General features: G+C 33.6%; 1 protein-coding gene across 2 annotated transcripts in view; it reads left to right on the forward strand.

Annotated features, from left to right (window-relative positions):
- LOC145694375 (matrix metalloproteinase-2-like) overlaps window positions 1-11328 on the forward strand; it is a 429459-nt gene extending 418131 nt beyond the window's left edge. For both annotated transcript variants that reach the window (XM_081770541.1, XM_081770542.1), the window contains exons 10-11: window positions 490-593; window positions 5444-11328. In XM_081770541.1, coding sequence (XP_081626667.1) covers window positions 490-593; window positions 5444-5691 — 352 coding nt within the window. In that variant the 3' untranslated portion in view covers window positions 5692-11328. The remainder of the gene's footprint in view (window positions 1-489; window positions 594-5443) is intronic.
- Window positions 11329-19614: the final 8286 nt, after the last annotated feature.

Raw genomic sequence — 19614 nt, forward strand, 5'->3', positions numbered from 1 at the left:
CTATCGGGGTAGACACGGACTATAAACACTATCGGGGTAGACATGGGCTATAAACACTACCAGGGTAGACATGGACAATAAAAAAACTACCAGAACACATGTCATTTATGCCATTGGTGATGTGGGGATTTCAAAGGCAACTAGCGCCAGACCGTTTGATGCACAGTAGAACGTTCTATTTAGCTTACAAAGGTTTATTTAAATAATAGTTTTAGTGTAAGTACATAAAATGGTTACCACAACTGCCAGTTAAATTGCAGAACATTTTTAAAACTTCGAATCTATGCTGAGATTCTTCACAGGTATTTTTGTTACATAGGGAATAGTTACATGTTGATTTTATAAATAATTTACATAACCGGTTTTGGGATCAAAATTACACAGATTCGAAAAAATAGGAGAACTTTCTAGTTTTTAAAAACCCGTTATGCGCTTTGTATATGATCTAACAACTATTAAATGGGAAGTACAAACAGTTTTCATTTGCAGATTCGACGAGGAAGTCGGGCAAGTTGAACTGGACTACCCTCGGGATATGTCTATGTGGAGTGGTGTAGGGTACAACATAGATGCTGTATTCCAATGGAAGGATGGTATGTAGCAATGTAAAATATATATGTATAAAACTAGTTACTTCATTGAAACAATTTTATTTCCATTTGTACTAGAACCAAATATTTAAATATTGGTAAGAAATAGTATTAAATTAGTAAGTGTAAAGTTGGTAATTTCATGTGGGTTTTTTGGAAGAAAAAGAGATAGTGATCGTGATTCATTTCAGTTTCATTGTTTGGTTAATTATTTAGAAATTTCAGAGCGTGACGGGCAATTTTTTCGAGTTTAAATTCCATTGGGGAAAGTATTTATTTACTCGTTCGATACTTTCAAGTCCGGGTAGGAAAATTCTTCTCCACCAGCTTTCACGCCGAGAATGGCCTGTCGTGCCATTGCATATTAAAATTTTACGATCAAGTATAACTAGAAATTCTATTCAAAAAACACAACAATCACATTTATTTCTGTAAGTTGGCCGGGAACGGATGGTGGCCAACATAGACAAGTTTCACTGTATTTGAATATTTGAAACTGAAATATTTGAATTAAAGAGTGGTATTCTGGAGGCATGCTTTATTTCAAACTAAAGGAGGGCGGTTGATGATTCCAGAGACCGTTTATGACACTGCATATTACCTGTTTTCCACGACCACATCGTAATATCGCTCCAAAATACAAGGCGGAAGTTCATTCATCATATAGTAGGATGATAATGGATCATAGAAGATGTTAGAGCTAACATGAATTGTACACAAAAGTAATTATTAGCGGTATTTTGGAAAAGGTTCACAATTGCAATTCAAGATTTAGTGTCATCTAACTTTCCGCCACTTCACGAGTGTTTGAAGTCAAAGGACTAATGACCGATAACTGGAGTAGCGATTAAAAATCGCTATTAAAAGAAAAGAAAAAAAAGTGATGATCCATTCAAAGTCAATATAAGTAGATTGATCTAATGGAGTACTTCATTTTAGCGAATTTCGGGACTCACATAGATTGTTTAGTATGTTTTTATTTATTTATTTATTTATTTATTTATTTATTTTTTAAATTATTGATTCACGAGAGAAGAAGACTTGTAGACAGACTTGAGGGACTCGTTTTCCTGTAAGAGATGTCTCCCATATCTTTTCAATGAAATATAAATTACAAAACCCATTATGTTTTCAATGAAATTTAAATTATTAAATTACCTTACAATTTAAAATTTTCGGGAGGACGTATGACAAATGGCCCTGGTGGGCAAGCAGAAGTGATTGTAAAATTTTAAACAACAAATATTTAATGAAACAAAGAATCAACCAGCAGAATTGATTGATAATAATGTTGATCCCAATATTTTAACAGAGAGAGAAAGAAGAGAGAATATATGCCAACTTTTGTAATATTCCTAAATTACATGTGAGCTTTCTTAGCGTATTGTTGTAGTTATATCGTTAGCGTCAATCGTCGGGATATATGATTACACCCAGGGGATACCCACGAAGGGGTCCACCGGACCCGGACCCTCAAAAAATCTTATTAAAAAAATGATTTGTTTTGTCTGTACCAAGGAGCACTCATGGAAAGTCTACCCGATTTGGACCACTTGAAGTCTTTTGACAGAAATGTGTGCATATCCTTAATAAAACTGTACTTGCTTTAACAGTGAAATTATTATTGGTTTATTTTTGAAGAACAAAAAAATTTTATTTATATTGGCAATCAATGAGAATTTCCCTTGATTTTCACGTTATATCGAAAAATGACCTTTTTCCCCTTTTAGCTAAATTTACCTACGAGATTTCTCTAGATAAGGGAAATTTCCCTCAAACTACGAACACTGCTTGTTATTGCTGCGATACCCATGTAACTTTTACAGCATGAAACTAAAATATCAGGTTATCAGGAACATACTTTTTTTCTTTAGCATAGCACAAATATACTCCCTTTTCAAAAGCAAAATATAAAAAGTGTTCCTGGGGTGCACAACTTCCGCTGCTTGGAAATTATTTATCGTTTACTTGGGTCGGATGCAGAATAACGTCGTGTCTGTGTCTTGCAGTATTGTACCCCTCCCAACTTTCGACGCCCTGCACAAAAATTTCTGGATCCGCGCCTAATTGCAGTTTATACCTGAAGAATGTAGCTACAAACTTCAGTTCATAAATAATAATAATAATAATAATAATAATAATAATAATAATAATAATAATAATAATAATAATAATAATAATAATAATAATAATAATAATAATAATAATAATAAAGGAGGAGGAGGGAAAGCAACAAACGATATTAAATACTGACTTTTGAATAGATTTTATGCTTGTATGTAGAAAGTAATTGCTTGAGATTAGCAAGAGTTGGGCTTTTTTTTTTTTTTTTTTTGGTAAGTGTACCTTAATAATTTGCTCTAAGAACTTTAACTATTCAAACAGTACTATGCTATGAATAAAATAATAATAATAAGATTGCAGATTGGTTTATCATACATATGTAAACAAGAAAAACTTACTACGTCAATACAAAAGTAATTTACATAATAAAGCTATCAAATTAAAAAAAAAAGTGCAAATTGAGAGGTCGCTATAGTGCCCACTATCACATTGGTCCAGGGATTCTATTACATCCAGCTATTCAACATGTCGAATGGCGAAACATCACTAAAATTGTTATGCATAAATTGAGGTAAATTAGTAACATTACACAGCAAAAAATGAGGTGTTGAAACAACACAAAATGACTACCATCTATTTTCTTTATCTTGTTATTCTTGTGTCTTAGGATGTATGAACAGAAGAGGTCAGTGCTGTTGCCTGTGTAAATTGTCAGACGATTTACAGGTTTGCAACAATATTATTGTGACCGATTACAGAAAACATAGAACATTATTCTTTACTTAGCATAAGTACCAAACATATTTCGCAAAGATTTGCTCATATTAAACGATAAATACCAATGCAAATCCTCTTCAGGTAGTAACGAGTTATTTCTGATATGCTCGGAAGGCGACGTGCTTGGTGCTGAATTAACACACAAGTAACACGCTAAAGTGGTAGTCATTTTGTGTTTCAAAATGCCATTTTTTAGTGTATTTTAGTCCAGTAGAAAAATTCTGGGGAGGGCCAGCTTTGCTTCTGGGGGGCCGGCACCCCCTGCCCCCCTCTAATTCCGCCTATGTTAATTACGTACTGCTTTTTGTACCAATTGAAAAAACGTGAAGTGTTTGTAAATGCAGTGCACGTGATAAGTGATCAGAGTAACAATCTTCCTTAAAATCTGGGATGTAGGAAGTATAGTTCCAAATCCACCTATCAATAATACGTCCTAGGGTCGATCCTCGGGTGCGAACAAGTTTTTATTTTCGTTCTACCTGCACCCAAATTCGTTCTAGGTATTCACCCAACCTCTTTCTACTGAGTACCTGAACGGGGATAATTGTAGCTATAGCTTTAGGGCTTATTAAATTTACCCACTTCAATTCTCGGGTTCACGAAAGTGTGAATCCCAGTCATTACACTGCCTATGGGAAACGCTAGCCTGTCCCGACACGGAGGGTGTACATTATTATTATTATTATTATTATTATTATTATTATTATTATTATTATTATTATTATTATTATTATTATTATTATTATTATTATTATTATTATTATTATTATTAACCGTGATTTGTAGAAAGTACAACTTGCTGCGTCTATATGTAAACATATTTTTATGTGTTGCTTTCGTTAGTAGCGCTCTGAGAAACTGTAATATTTTTTTTTTCACTTTCCAGAATCGGATTTTTGCTTTTTTCGTTGCCCAGTTAAAAAATGATTAGGTTTCAACTCTTGTTAATATATTCAAGCTTTTGAACGATTGACTGCTACAAACAATTTGAACGAAAACTTCTTTGTGACGATACTATTATGTAGAGTTACTGCTGTAGATCGAAAAATACTTCTAAAATTATTGTGATTATATGCTTAAAAAAATACATGCATTTTGCTGAACTTACTACTTGGAAGTCATTTTGAACGCAATATACGCAGGGTGTACGAAAAAAAAGGACTTCACAACTTTCAAACGTCGTATTGATTTATTCATTTACCTTAACAGACATGGATTTGGTATCATTTTGTAGCAATATACATCAAGTTTTGACTCACGCAGTACACTGAATCAGAAACAAGCCACAGCAAGCACTAGAGGCAGTTGCAGCAAAGATGGCTGTCTTTACTGGTCCCGAGCGTGCGAGCTGTGTGTTTTGGTTTGAAGAATCCAAATCTGCGACAACTGTGCAACGTAATTTTCGTACAAAGTATGATAAAGATCCTCCCAGTGAGCTTAGTATTTATCAGTGGCATAAGTATTTTATTGAAACTGGATGTTCGGTAAGACACAATCAATCTTCAGGTCGTCCCCGTACGTCTGAAGACGTAGAGCAAATGGGACTTCATATGGGATATGTACCGAGTAAAATACTTGATGTATTTTGCTACAGAACGACACCAAAACCATGTCTGTAAGATAAATAAATAAATCAATATGAGTTTTCAAAGTTGTAAAGTTGTTTTTGATGCACCCTGTATTTTACAATTTATATTATAAATATCCATTAAGTCAGTCCAATAAGTTCTCTTGAGCTATCAACTGGGTGAAAAATATTAGCTTCCGACGCTTCAAATTTAGACTTTATATTCATCTTCAGGAATTGTAATGGTTCTCGGTCCGTTTTCAGCTTCTCTCATGACTGTGTTGCTTACTCCTTGTTTATTATGATGTTTATAATACATTATTTTTCTACTTAGAACATTTTATAACATTCTCGTGTTTTTTTTTATAACATTCTCATGTTTCTTTTTATAACATTCTCATGTTTCTTTTTATAACATTCTCATGTTTTTTTTCTTTTTTAACAGGAGTGACGTACTTCTTTAAAGGCAAAGGATTCTGGAAATTTAACGATCAACGGATGCGAGTAGATCACGAGACTCAGTCCATGTCGGCGCCATTTTGGATGGGCTGCCCCACACAACTTTCAGGCCCTCGATTAGCAGAGCCACCTAGAGATAATTCAGTAACAGGAAGTGCATCAGGACTTAAAATATGGAACACTAGTTTAATTCTAACATTAGTGCTTCTGTATATACAAAGGATATCGCATTGAGAATTATTTAAAGAGAAGAAATATATTTAAAGTATCTCTATTGATGAATTAAAAGTGGTGATATTTTTTAGCTTTGCTCCATGTTGCGATTTTTTGCTATCTGTGATCACTAAGTCTATACATATATATATATGAAAAGCATTAAGTTCGTGATGTGGAGCTGTTGATTTTGTATATTTACAGTAGCTTCTATACAAGCTTTCTATGGTGTGAGAAAATAAGAATTTTTCTCTAAAAATCTGGTATATTTGTGGAAAACCAGCACAACACAACTTCTTTCTGTTAACCAGAAACCTATTTAGTACTCTTAAAATAAAATTGGTTTATGTTGAATATGAACAATATACAAATATTACTTCATTACACAACACTTTTGAAAAAATGTAGACTATAAACACTTTCGCTAAATGTTTCATTAAATAGTGACGGGAAGAAGGAAGGAAAAAATATAAGAACAATATAAAAACAAAAGTAGGCATTCCAATATTCTTGTCATTTACGTTTCTGTCTGTATATTATTCTTTTCTCTTCCCATTTGTTCCTTCGTATCTAAAGAAGCGTTTATGCAAGTGTTTATAGTGTACTTTCTTTTTTCAATGTTTTGTAATGTTTTTTATTGTACCGCTTGCTTCGGGGTACTTTTGTTCCAACCGTATATACATTACTTATGTACCTAAACCGTGCTTATCGAAATGATATTCTGGGAGTGAATACTAAATTTTATGGATTGATAAAATTATCAACGACTACAAAGAACAATAACTTTTAAGACTTCTTATGTCTATGCAATAGAAAGTAAATCCGAAATAGATAACATAAAGGTGCATTCAGCATGCTATATATTAAAGAACATTCATTTCCGACTAGCCAACGCATGAAGCAGGAGCGCGCTTTTACAACCTGAGAACAGCGAAGAGGAAAATGGGGAAGGAGACGAGATTTACACTCTGAGAAAAGCGAATAGGAAAATAGGGGAGGGGATTATATTTACAATCCGAGAAAAGCGAAGAGGAAAATAGGGGAAATGAGATATACAATCTGAGAAAAGCGAAAAAGAAAATAGGGAAGAGATAAACTGAGAAAAGCTAAGAGAAAAATAAGGGAGATGATGAGATCTACAATTTGAGAAAAGCGGAGAAGAAAATAGGGTAGGGGGTGGGATTTACAATATTGAGAAATACAAAGAGGAAAATAGGGGAGAGATAAGATTTACAATCTGAGAAGCGAAAAAGAAAATAGGGAAGAGATAATCTGAGAAAAGCGAAGAGAAAAATAGGGGAAGAGATGAGATTTACAATCTGAGAAAAGCGAAAAAGAAAATAGGGAAGAGACAATCTGAGAAAAGGTAAGAGGAAAATAAGGAAGAAGACGAGTTTACAATCTGAGAAAAGCGAAGAGGAAAATAAGGCAGGTGGTGGGATTTACAATCTTGAGAAATGCAAAGGAAAACACGGAAGATTAGATTTGCAATCTAAGGATAGCTAAAAGGAAAATAGAGAAGTTAGGAGAAAAATAGGGGAACAATCTGAGAAAAGCTAAGGGGAAAATAAGGGAGGAGATAAGATTTACAATCTGAGAAAATCAAAGAGGAAAATAGAGGAGATGTGATTTAAAATTTGAGAAAAGTGAAGAGGAAGATAGGGATAAAGATCTACAATATGAAAAAAGCGAAAAGGAAAATAAGATGTGATCTATAATCTGAGGAAAGCTAAGAGGAAAATATGGGAGAAGATGAGGTAGCAGAATGGAATATGTAAATGTTAGCTGTGTACGGGTAGTCTTGGCTTTACAAGGAGTATAGATGCAAAACAATTGATTACGCCATTGATATTCTTGTTTGCCTATCAAGTTACCTGTCAGCTCCTCCCCTCTCTGTGTGGTTGGTCGGAAAGTGGAGCAGCATGCTGTGACATCAGAGAGCATTAAGTTGAGAATTACATAATCAGAGCATAGATTTCAGGCAGAAAACAGTAGTTTCTTTCAATACAAGTGGAAATAAAAATATGAACAACATAAACTAATATTCTCAACTGACGCAAACAGTACTTTACATTTTTAGACACAAGAAGCTTTTTAAGGAAGCTTGGCTTAAATAACATAGTTTGGAATGATTCAGTATATGATGTAGTCGTTTGTAAAGGCCTTTTAGAAAAAAAAAATGAAAACAAAAACATCAATTGTTACAAAAGTACAGCTGAAGTAGGAAATTACTTTCTTCCTTTAGCGGACACTTGGTCAGACAATATTTGTTTCCAATGGTGAACATATCTTTAAACTATAGTTAACTCTACTGCGAAAGCTAAGAATCTCAAAAGAATATACTTCCCTAACACTTAATAAATACTCTTTATTAAATAGCTTTTGAAAACCAGAAAGAATGCAAGTTTGGGCTGTGGCGTAATAGTTGTGTAAATAGTGAAATGATAAAGTATTTTTTTTTCTTTCTTTAGATTTTGAAATGCGAGTGTAATAGACTATTGTATAGAAAGAGCGTGTCATTGTTATATTTTGGCACAGAATGTAATTTATATTCAAAGCTGAAAAATGTAAGAGTAGATAATGTGCTGTAGCACAGGTGTAAATAGTAGGTCTGCCTAGATTTTGTTTCACAGTGTACTTTGCTTTAACTATCAACTAGTAGTTTCGTTTTTTTTTTTGTATTTTGTTTTTAGGTTCAGTGATAATAGAATTCTAATGTTTTTGCAATTTGAACAATTGGTAGCAGAATTAGTTCCAAAATTTAATACAGGGCTAACTTAAATGATTAATTCATTTTGAAAAGGCTGTTTTCAAAAGTATTAACCGTTACACACATGAAAGATATAAATGTTCAATATATACCCCTTTGGTGATACGACACACTTCCAGGCGATACTCGAGCTCATTCCGTACATGTTGTAGCATAGTCCTGTCAATTGTCTGCACTGCAGCACTGGTGCGTTCTCTGAGCTCGACTAAGGATTGCGGTAGTGGGGGTACGTAAACAAGGTTCTTAACATACCCCCACAGGAAGAAGTTAAATCAGGAGAACTGGGAGGCCAGGGCAACAAAGGTAGGTCGTTCTCTTCAATACGCCTAATCCAGCGGATGCGGAAGTTCATCCATTGTTTAGGCAGTCACAAACTGGGATGAGAGGGTGCCAAACTACATAATACAAACTTGGTAAATCTGTATATCTTTCATGTATGTATGTGTAATACTTTTGATAATATAGCATTTTTTGAAAACGAATGAATCATTTTATGCTAACCCTGTATATTGGACGCAATGTTTCTGTGATTGTGTTATTCTTCCGAACTATCGTCAATCAGATGGTTAAAAAATGTTTTAAGAGAACATTAATAATTGTGCGTGATTGATACTTGTATTAAACTATAGTCGAATGCTTTCGTAGCAGTAAAGTTGTTAGGCAGTTGTATTTTTTTTTTTTTTTTTTTTTTTAAATCTCGTTTCTGTATACACAAGAACTCGTTGAAAAGAGATATGGTATTTCCGTACGAATCCTGAGCGTGGTCGAAATACAGTGATCAAAAATTAGAATAATCAATGCAAAAACGCTAATTGTCCTGGAATGTAAGACCAGTGCCGTGCCTTGGGGAGGATGAAGCGGAGCGACGGCCCCGGGCACCGAAGTAAGGGGACGCAAAATTCAGGAGGAAAAAATAAAAGGAGGAAAGAAAAAAAGAGAGAAAAAAATACTTGGAATATTTTAGAGACCAACAGTAGTATTTTTCAGTCCAATACTTAAAATTTGACCAGGATCAGATTTATACTTTCCACTTTAGGAAGTGGTCCTATAATGTTACTCATGTTAGGAAAACATATGTGCATATATATAAAATGGAAGGAAAAAAGTAATAAAAAGTGCTCAAAATCAAGGAAAAATGGAGATTATTTTTAAACATTTTCTTTACGCTTCGTACCAACCATGATGCCGCTTCCCAGATGGTCTGTCAACCTCACTCGTATGTACAGGGACGCCGTCGTTATACTGTCGCCCCGGGCGCTTATTTTCCAAAGCAGGGCGCTGTGTAAAGACACAATAGAAAACGATTTTCAGATTGATATATATTTCATTGTGTTTTGAATTTAAATATGTTAGTTCTAAGTTAAGTGAAATCACGTACTAATTTTTCTTTGAATTTTTGTTTTATTTATTTTCTTATCTACAGCGAACACGACCTTTGATTATAACATTTTTCAAATAACGGTTAAGATTAAAATTTTTATACCTCAGTTGTTGAATGAGTAAAATACTATACAGTAACCTGTGTTCCAAAAGTGCTGTTTAAATTGTTGAAGTAGTAGTAACTACTGGAATATTCTTTGTTAGAACAACTCTCCCAATTATTTGAGGATTTACTAGAGGAAAAATTAATTCGATTAATCGTAAGGAATACTGAAAGATTACATTATTGGGTGTAGAATTATTTTAACATCATTGCTGTATTTAATAATGGGGAGTATGTCGCAATTAATTGAGATTACTAAATTTACTGGGAAACCAACTTATATGTAACGTTTATATTATTTGACGTTGTACTGTTATTAGAAAACTGAAAATATGTGATAAGATTCGTGATCAATCTTGATGTGGACGAAACTATGAAGATTATTATAATGGAAACTGTAAAACTGTGCTAACATATAGAAGCTAGTGTGTGATTGTCCTGAATTGAAATTTGCAACAATGATAGGCACAATAGAAGAGTGATGCGACTACAGGTATTATCACTGTCTTCAGAAAATAAAACTACTATACAATCGTTGACAAACCGATAGTACTGTATACTAATATATTAATAGACAATTTTGCTAATATTATTCGTGATACCAAAACAAAAGTACCATCTCTTAAATATGTTACTAAAATAATTGTAGAACCAATAAATCACTTGCAATTATTGACAGTACTTGCTTATCCTCGTGTAGCATATGCCATTTATAAATCGCTCTAATGCATGTCATGGTTGCAGACATTTCAGTACAATCGCGCGATGTAGAAAGTTTAGTGCCGTATTAAAAGGATACCAGAAGAAGAAATGATATTCGATTTTATAATCTGTAATTAATGAATTGATTTTCGTTCGTTTGTTTCTATAAATTAACCCTTCCTTTCATGTACTGGTGGCAAGGGGGCTGTGCTGTTTTGTCTCCGTGAAGACCACATATCAAACTATTACAACTAAAAGTACTAAACAGCACTTCTACCGGAAAATGGTTGATTTTTATTATCTGAACAAGACTGCTGGATAAGATGCTGGAATATTTTTTAAAAAAGAAATCTTTTACATCTAACTGGTGTGACACGCAGAATTAGAAAACACATGATGTATTCTTTTTTGTAGATTTTTTTTATTATTATTGTTGCTACAGCATTTTAAATATAAACTTTTAGTGTAATGGGAAGTTCAATTTATGATTTGTTGTGATGAACACACTGCCATTCGTAGACCAGTTTGTGAATTATTTTATGAAGAAAAAAAACTGTAAAAGTATTTAAGAGAAATAATGCAATTGCAACCAGTCTGTTGAAAGGTATTACCATTCGTGACAACGACTGGCTGCAGAAAAGAAGGAAAATTACGAACATATTATTGCTGTAGTGTATTAAAAAAAAAAAAAAAAAAAAAAAAACGGAAAAAGATCCAAACTGAAAGCTATTTGGCCTGTACTGGGAATGAATCTTTTAAAGTTATGAACATAGTTATTTTGTATTAACCATTATTGTATTTTATAATATGAAATTAATATATTGAGAAATAAGAAATATTCTAAAATTAACAGTATCTATTTGAGAACGTTCAAGCAAAGCCAATGCTAATTAGCGTATATAATTCCCCATTTTTTTGAAGTAAAAGCGCTGGAAATTATCATTTTAAAGTTATTACATTCTTCGTAGTATACTAGTAAGAGCCTTGTTTTGAAAAAAGAAACAAGTTGGAAAAATCTTTTCTGTAATGGTGCATATCGATTGATGTGCAAATATACCCAGTAAACCTCATTAGAAAGGGTTTAACAAAATAATGTTATTAATAGTAAGGAGAAAAACAAAAAGGTTCACTAATTACAAGAAGCTGTACCACAAACCAATAAAAATGAGATATTGTTTTCATCTGAAACTTACTGAGTGAAACAGTTTAATGTGATCTAGTATTGTCTGCTGACGATTATTAATCATGTAAAATAAATTCCCGCGTTCCTGCCTGGACTTCTTTAAAAGAGGGTCCAAATTTACGCATTCTCAAATCTTAGTGGAAATTGTATAAGTATTCTCTGGCAATGAACTCCCAATTGTATGGTGTAATATATATACCGTGTGATTTAATCGCTAAGTTAATTTTGGAGGTTTGAAATGAGAACCCTTTTTTCTTAATCCTCAATCGCAAGTGGTCGGTCATTGCTTGGGAAAGAAATATTAAGACACTACTAGTCGTTCGTATGCAATCGTTTAAAATAATCCTCCCGTGTTGTTCAAGGTCCTTAATTATCTTTCTATATTTGATAAAAAGAGAGCAGAAGTTTCGCAACTTTTGAAAAGGATTAACGTTGCAGTTTCCTCTTAAAATGTTGTGGAATGTTGACTTGAATTGAACTATATTCCGAGTTCCCATAACAGTAATAAAGCCTGTGTTGTTGTCTAGAACAGTAATACCTTTCAACTTTTTTATGTTAGAATTATATGTATATTATAAGAAAGAAGAAATTTTAGATTTATTTATTTTAAATTAGTTCGGGTGTACTTTTTTGTTACTGTAATTGTATATTATATAAAGATATGTTTAAGATACTATGTTTTGACAAAATAAATATACAAACATTTATTATATTTTATTGTTTTTGTTCAACCTTCTTGGCAGAGTGTGGTAGTGACGTAGTATCTGCAAGTTTTTAGAAGACAGCTTGGTACCCCAGAATAGGGCTGTCGAAACACAAAATAAAGTTTTAAAATGTTAGAATTTTTTACTGTATAATAATTGCAATTTGTATACATTAAAAAAAAAAGCTTTTACATAAAATACCCAAAAACAGAAGAATATAATCAGGTTTATTTTAGATGTAAACTTATCCGCTTTTTTTTTCTTTCTTCATATTTTTAAAATTAATATTACTTAGATTAGAACAGTCTTATTCTGGGGGTGCGAACTTTCTTCCCCTCGAAAACTGATTTAAATTTCCTGTCATGTCGTGAACAGTGTTTGAACAAGTAGAGATCATGGAAACAAAATTATTATTAAGCTTGCTCGGGTGATGGATGTGATTGTAGCTGTCTAACTGAAGATGAAACTTGGAAATGTAATAGTTTTTTGAATGAAGTCTTACCCTAACACTCTGGGACTAAGAACTAATAATGATGCTCAAGAGTTCCAGTTCGAAACTTGCAGTCTTCGCGTGCAGTTAACAGTAGGCTCCCTGTAATCGATGACCATATAACCGGGCTTTTGTCAGTCAACGGAAAAGTTGATTAAAACTAAACTCAACACTCCATGGCCCATTAATTGTATAGTATCTCTATAAATTTTTTTAAAGACTTAGAAGTGTTATAATTCAATAAATTTTAACTTATTAACTCTGTGAAGTTTTGACTACAAGCTGGCGCAGTGAAACTTAGTTTAACGAAGTACTGCATATCGAACAAAGCACAATACACTAACATACAAACCATACACTTACTTTCAGTTACGTGTATTGATTGAAGAAAAACTCAAAACTGAAATAAAAGAACCGGTTGTTAAAATATTTCGAGTTCGCAGAACAGTTTGTTGTACTCAGACATAACAGTAAATTTTACCCATTTACACCCAGGAACAAATAAATTTTAGTACTATCTTTATTTTTAGAAATTCTTACAGCTACAGGGTTAAACATATGCTATCTATTTATTAATCTCAAGTGCTCAGATATCAAAAATGAGAACTGCATTTATATGAGCGAGTGTTAAGGGTATTTATATATGAAACTCATATATTCCATTATCAACAATATTGTAGATCCATTGTTGGATAAGGTTTTACCAATACTTTTTTGACAATGAGATAAAGATGCCTCTAAATACAGTTGCCTCCAATGACAATACCACACACATTAACATCTATGGAATTTCCAAGGCTGCAACAGAGATTAATCGGGAAATTGTATTAAGATTTTTTTTTATAATTGCGCATGCGCATTGTTGATGGATGTCAATGGTACAAGATGTGCGTCCTTGTTCATTATAAGGATATTTTTTCTTATTGTGAGGAAAGGGAAGCTGAGGTTAAGTCTACAATTGATCTGCATGCCCAATGAATACAGTAATTTACACATCTGTAATAAGAAAGTAGGTCTAGACATTCATAAATGCAATACACACACACGGCAAATAATACGGACATAAGGGACTTTGCAGTTAAAATTTGGGACGACAGTTCTGGGTGTGAATAGTAATACAGATACATTTAAATTGTCTGTTGGATGTTGAATATAAAAATATTTCTTTAGCTGACTATTGGTCACAGAAGATGTATAAAACAACTGTATTCAAAAGTAAAAGACAATAAGGTACAACTGGAAAGGTTTCTTGAGACTTGACTATGTAGCGTACCGAGCATGTGACGGGCGCACTACGCTTGCGCGACTGTGCACACACCCCCTTGTCAGTAGTAGTACGAACTCATAGATTACACGATCATCTCATATGGAGAGGGGGTACACTGGGAAAAGAAAGTATTTGACAGTTGACAAATTTTCCTTTGCCAATAACTCGGGAACAAATGAATTAATTTGGATTTTTTTGTTGTTATCCTCAGAATAGTTATAACTTGACAACTTGCCAAAGTCGGTACTTTAATAGGTTAATTTGTTGTTTTCTTTCGTGACTGTACTGGGAAAATACTGATAACACACGTTGAACATGGTCGGGGATAATCACGTAGGAAAATTTCGTAGCTTTTGGAGAGCGTTAGAATTTCCTTTCCAAGCCATTCCTTAAAATCATCACTAGTTCACCCAACTCCGAAAATATAAAAACGGTGAATTTAATACAGCAATGTGACCTGAGGTATTGCTGTCTTCTTTCCAAGGCTGTGTCCTTCACCAAGGATTTAACCAGGAATCACGTGTATTGGTAGTATGCGTTAAACTTTCTCCTTTAAGAAGAGAATTTGCTTGTTTAACCAAAGTTATAGCAGATATTACAGTGTGTTTGAATGAAACGACGGAATTTATTACATATTTCAACATCCAATATTTTTTTTTACATAAATAGTTTTAATTCGAAACTTTTGAAGAAATTTAAAATGATTTTTTGATCGTATTGAACTTTATAGTTTTCCAATTCTTTTACAGTGATTTCATAACGATTTCTTATCATTATCGTGATAAAAATGATATTTTAGGGGCCTGCGATTTGCGCTACAAGTTTCCCAACTAGCACTATGTGAAGCCAAAATCGCACCGTCATTTGAATACATGCAAATTTTACAGTAATGCATATGGGTAAAACAAATTATCATTTCCATGGTATATCACATTATTTTATTTTTGTTATATTAAGATGAGGTATAATACATCTTAAAAAAAAATACTGCAATGTAAATAACCGAGCACAGAAATAACATCTTAGAAATAAGCTAAGTAGAAATGCAACCTACAAGTAAAACAAATTAACATTTCTATGATATATCACATTCTTTTATCTCAGTGTTAATAATACGAGGAAAAACATATCATTAAAGAAAAAATATCCATATTGTTGATCCAATGAGCAATATTGTTCATAATCCTATGAAACGTAAAGCATCTATATTTATGGAAAACAGACAACTACACCTTATGTGCACAAAAATCACATTGGAATACACGTTCATCTCCTGAAACACTCGCACAAGATTAATGTATCCAGACTTTACACATGTGACGATGTGCAGGTCTCTTTCTGTTTACTTAGCTCGTTAAATTCCACATAATGTAGAGAACTGCTCACGCTATTTCCTTAGCGGTTGTCACAAAAGAATTTGAATTAAATTACACCATGATTTTCATGGGAAAAGTGGATTAATCTAGGGGAATTACAACATTATTTCTAAAAAGTAAGTTTATTACATAACTAAAATTGTAATATACAACAACATTTAATTGAATGATTCAACAAGAGTAATTTGATATCTGATAGTTCATTTGATAGTTTGGTACCTTAATATAGATCGATTAACAGGTAAGTTATTCAGATATTTAAGTTATTGGAGATGGAAGATGCAATACGAATATGCGACAACAGTTCTTAATCTTGAAAGTTTTACTATAGGTAGACAGAACATTTTGAAGTACTGCATGACATCTCTAAACTTGAAATTACTGATGCAACAAGTGCTCATACATATCTTGTAGTAGTATTCTTGTAACTCTTTAGAAACTTTGGCGATGATTCTGTCAGATCACAACCGACGTCTCGAATCTCTTGAATCTCAGCCTCACAACCTCTGCTCCTCTGGACCTCTGAACAACCGTTTGAGACCTTGAGGTCCTTTTATAATCATTTCGAGGGACACACCCAAACCTCATATCAGTCAGTTCATCCGTTTGCATCAGATCCACAAATATGGAAACTTATTGCTCTTTTGCGTTCTGATTGGCTCTTAACAAGGGCTGCACCCAGGATACATGGCATGACACACATGTACACACGTGTACTGTCACAGCCGGAAGAATTCAATAGCATGATTTCTAGACTTATCCATAGATTCTTAACTATTTAACCAATTTCTGCACATTAATGCGGCGTCACGTTGTCAAAAACATGATTATGTATCCTGTATGATGACTGAGTAACCTTCGACAAGTAAACTTCCTACAAAATTGCGCAGCAAAAGCAACATCAGTCACCTTCAGAAAGTTTTACGTATTTCCTTTCTCTGTTGCTAGTTTGTGGCACGCCAAGAAGGAAAAATGTCTTTTAAAATGCATATTAATTCAAAACGATCTTTTCAATTCCTTCAATAAAGAGCAATGTAACCATATTTTTGGATTCAGCGTCACACACAAAACACTCTGTATCATATCTTCGACTAAATTTTTTTGACAAAGGACGCAAAACCCATCTTGTTAATTGCTTTCAAAAGCCACATTTGAAACACTGTGACTATGTAGCTCGGAGCATCGTGATTTGGATGTATCTACTTCTCGAATACACTTTTTGGTGTTAAGGTTTCCTGAAGCACATGCAGACTTAGCTGACTGTTCATAAATATTAGGTCTCTCCACACGTTTGGATACTCTTGATTGCCTTTGCCGTTGTTCTTCAAGAGGTTTTTTCTAAGTACTTGATGAGAGTACTTCTGATCTTTGTGCTTGCATGTTGGTAGTTCTATTTCCTCCTGCTATTGGGCTGGGCATCGTCACTTTATTTTCTATATATTTTTTCAGAGCACGATTCATAGACTCCGGAGACCATTTTCCATATTGCCGTGTGCTCACCTTTGTGAATTGTAACAAGAAAGAAACTAGGAAAAACAGTTCATCACGGGGACCAAAATCGCACTGGTGCGATTTCGGACACACGGTAGTAGTGCGATTTGGGAAACTACACAATTTCTTTAAAAAATATTCTTTACATACCTCACAAATTAAACAAGAATAACTTTGGAGTTTGTCACTATAATATTAATGGTATTTTGTTTATTACTACTGATTGAAACATAAGCTAATTTTCTTACTTTAATCCCTATTCTACTGTAAAATACCCCGAAAATTAGTAACGAATACTCCAATTATATTGTACTGCAACTGCACACACACACAACTTATTGAACGTCGTCATTTTACTCTGTAATTATGGAAATATGCTTAAGTACCGTACTTAATTTAACTACCAGATGGCTTGTTAGTACTACGGTTCTTTTTAAACTAGGGGTGGTGCCATTTAGAACCCGGTGCGATATCGAGAATATATACTGTGTGTGTGTGATACACTCTGTCTTGAAAAGTCCATAATACTGCGCTCAGTAGGAGATCTTACTCTTAGTGAAAATGAAAAGTGTGTTCACTTTTATTTCCAAAACGAAACAACTGAACAGAGAAACACAAAGTGACGTGAATAGCATACTCAAGTCGATCTAAGACTTTAATGTATTAAAACTAACCTGATATATTTGACGTCGCCCTATTTTAGAACCAGAGAGAGCCTGGACAAAGACTGAAGGGATTTTTCCGTTTAAAACGAGACGGCTTCAACATTATGAACAGAATTTTAAAGTTAAAAAAAAAGACTTTTCAAAAACTAATTATCTTTCTTAAAAAAAAAAAAAAAAAAAAAAAAAAAAAAAAAAAAAAAAAAAAAAAAAAAAAAAACTGAAAAGTCATGCTTTTATTGAAAGAATGTCTGACATTCAATAATATTGACATGGTTAACCTAGGCTAATGGGAATTTATGCTTACCGATTACTATTCAATATACACCTTGCAATGGCAAGCATGTCGTTCGGAATACTCCTCCGAAAGGGCACTTACAGTTACAGGCCTGAGTGTGACCGTCGTAATTGGTTAAGAAACAAATTGGTTCCCCAAATTTTTCGTTAATTGTCTGTTGAATGTTGAAATTTCACTGAACCTGAAGCAAACAGATACAAAAAGAAGAAAAAGAAGATAAACTGGTTCCGTGGAATCTTCCTTAAAGAAAGACTCCTTGCCTCACAGCTAAGCATTGTGTTCTTGAGCATTTTTCTCCTTCAGGAAAAAGCATCTGGAAAGCAGATAGCAATTCCACATGCGTCCATGATCTTTGCATCACGTTTAATAAACCTCTATTCGTATGTGTGTCACCAAAATTTACTAGTTTGTGAAATTCTGAAGTTTAGTACCGGATCGCAGTTGTAAGAGAAATTTGCTTTTGATGTATAATAATTTATGTGAGTGATAGTTGTTGCTGTAATCGTGGCAATAAATGTAGATATTGGAATAAGACTATCACGCAGCTACAGTACTATTTTTAATACATGAACTAGCAACACTACATGCACTCGAGTAGCAGAGAGAACCTGCCTGTTGACCAGAGTCACAAGAAAAATTCTCTACAATAGTATGGTGAACCCTTCTAGTGACTTTAACAACTTATTTCGAAATACCAAATGCAATTATGACTGTGAACTACCTGTTAAGGCACTTTGGCTCCCACTGCCCCCGTTAAGGAATTTTAGGGGGTAACTTAATGAGCAACTTATAATGTGAGCTAGATAGCATCTGCAAAATAATAATGTATGAACTAATAATTATCTTCAAGGCCTTTGATATAGGCTAATGTACAAATTTGTGTAACCAACAATGGTGCAAATACAAGAAAAGGACTGGGAACATTTATTTCTTAATATATTTATTAGCATTTGGTAGAGGATACCTAGAAGAAAAGGACTGGGAACATTTATTTCTTAATATATTTATTAGCATTTGGTGGACGATACCTGGCTCACTAGTACGTGCTTTTTCTTATTTACATCTTCTTTCACCATCCATTTATCAGGGTAGTGTTCTGTCCATTGACTTCCAAGAATAAATTGTAGGAATTCATGCTTGTTTGTCCCCAGTCACGAATACAGAACATCTACCTCTCGTATGGGAATACGAAACAGTTAAGAAAAATAAAAAAACGGTATTTTGCGTGGCCAAGATACGCAGGTAAATTTATCATTATCATCATACGGTAAACAGTGCTTCAATGCGGCCAACTTCCAAAATAGATAGGTAGCAAACTTACAGAATAATAAATAACGAATGTCTTATGGGAAAATGCAGGTTCAAGACGAACCAAACCCAGATGAGCAGGTGGTCAACTTAGAGAAATAGCCAACATGGGCGTCCACAGAGGAGGGTATGAGGGGGCAATTGCCCTTCCCTGGATTTTCGAAAAAGGTTAACATTTATAGGCTCTTCTGGTGACAATACTATACTTTT

The sequence above is a fragment of the Thermobia domestica genome, chromosome 9 (assembly GCF_964235325.1).
Source record: "Thermobia domestica chromosome 9, izTheDome1.hap1.1, whole genome shotgun sequence".
Taxonomy (NCBI): domain Eukaryota; kingdom Metazoa; phylum Arthropoda; class Insecta; order Zygentoma; family Lepismatidae; genus Thermobia; species Thermobia domestica.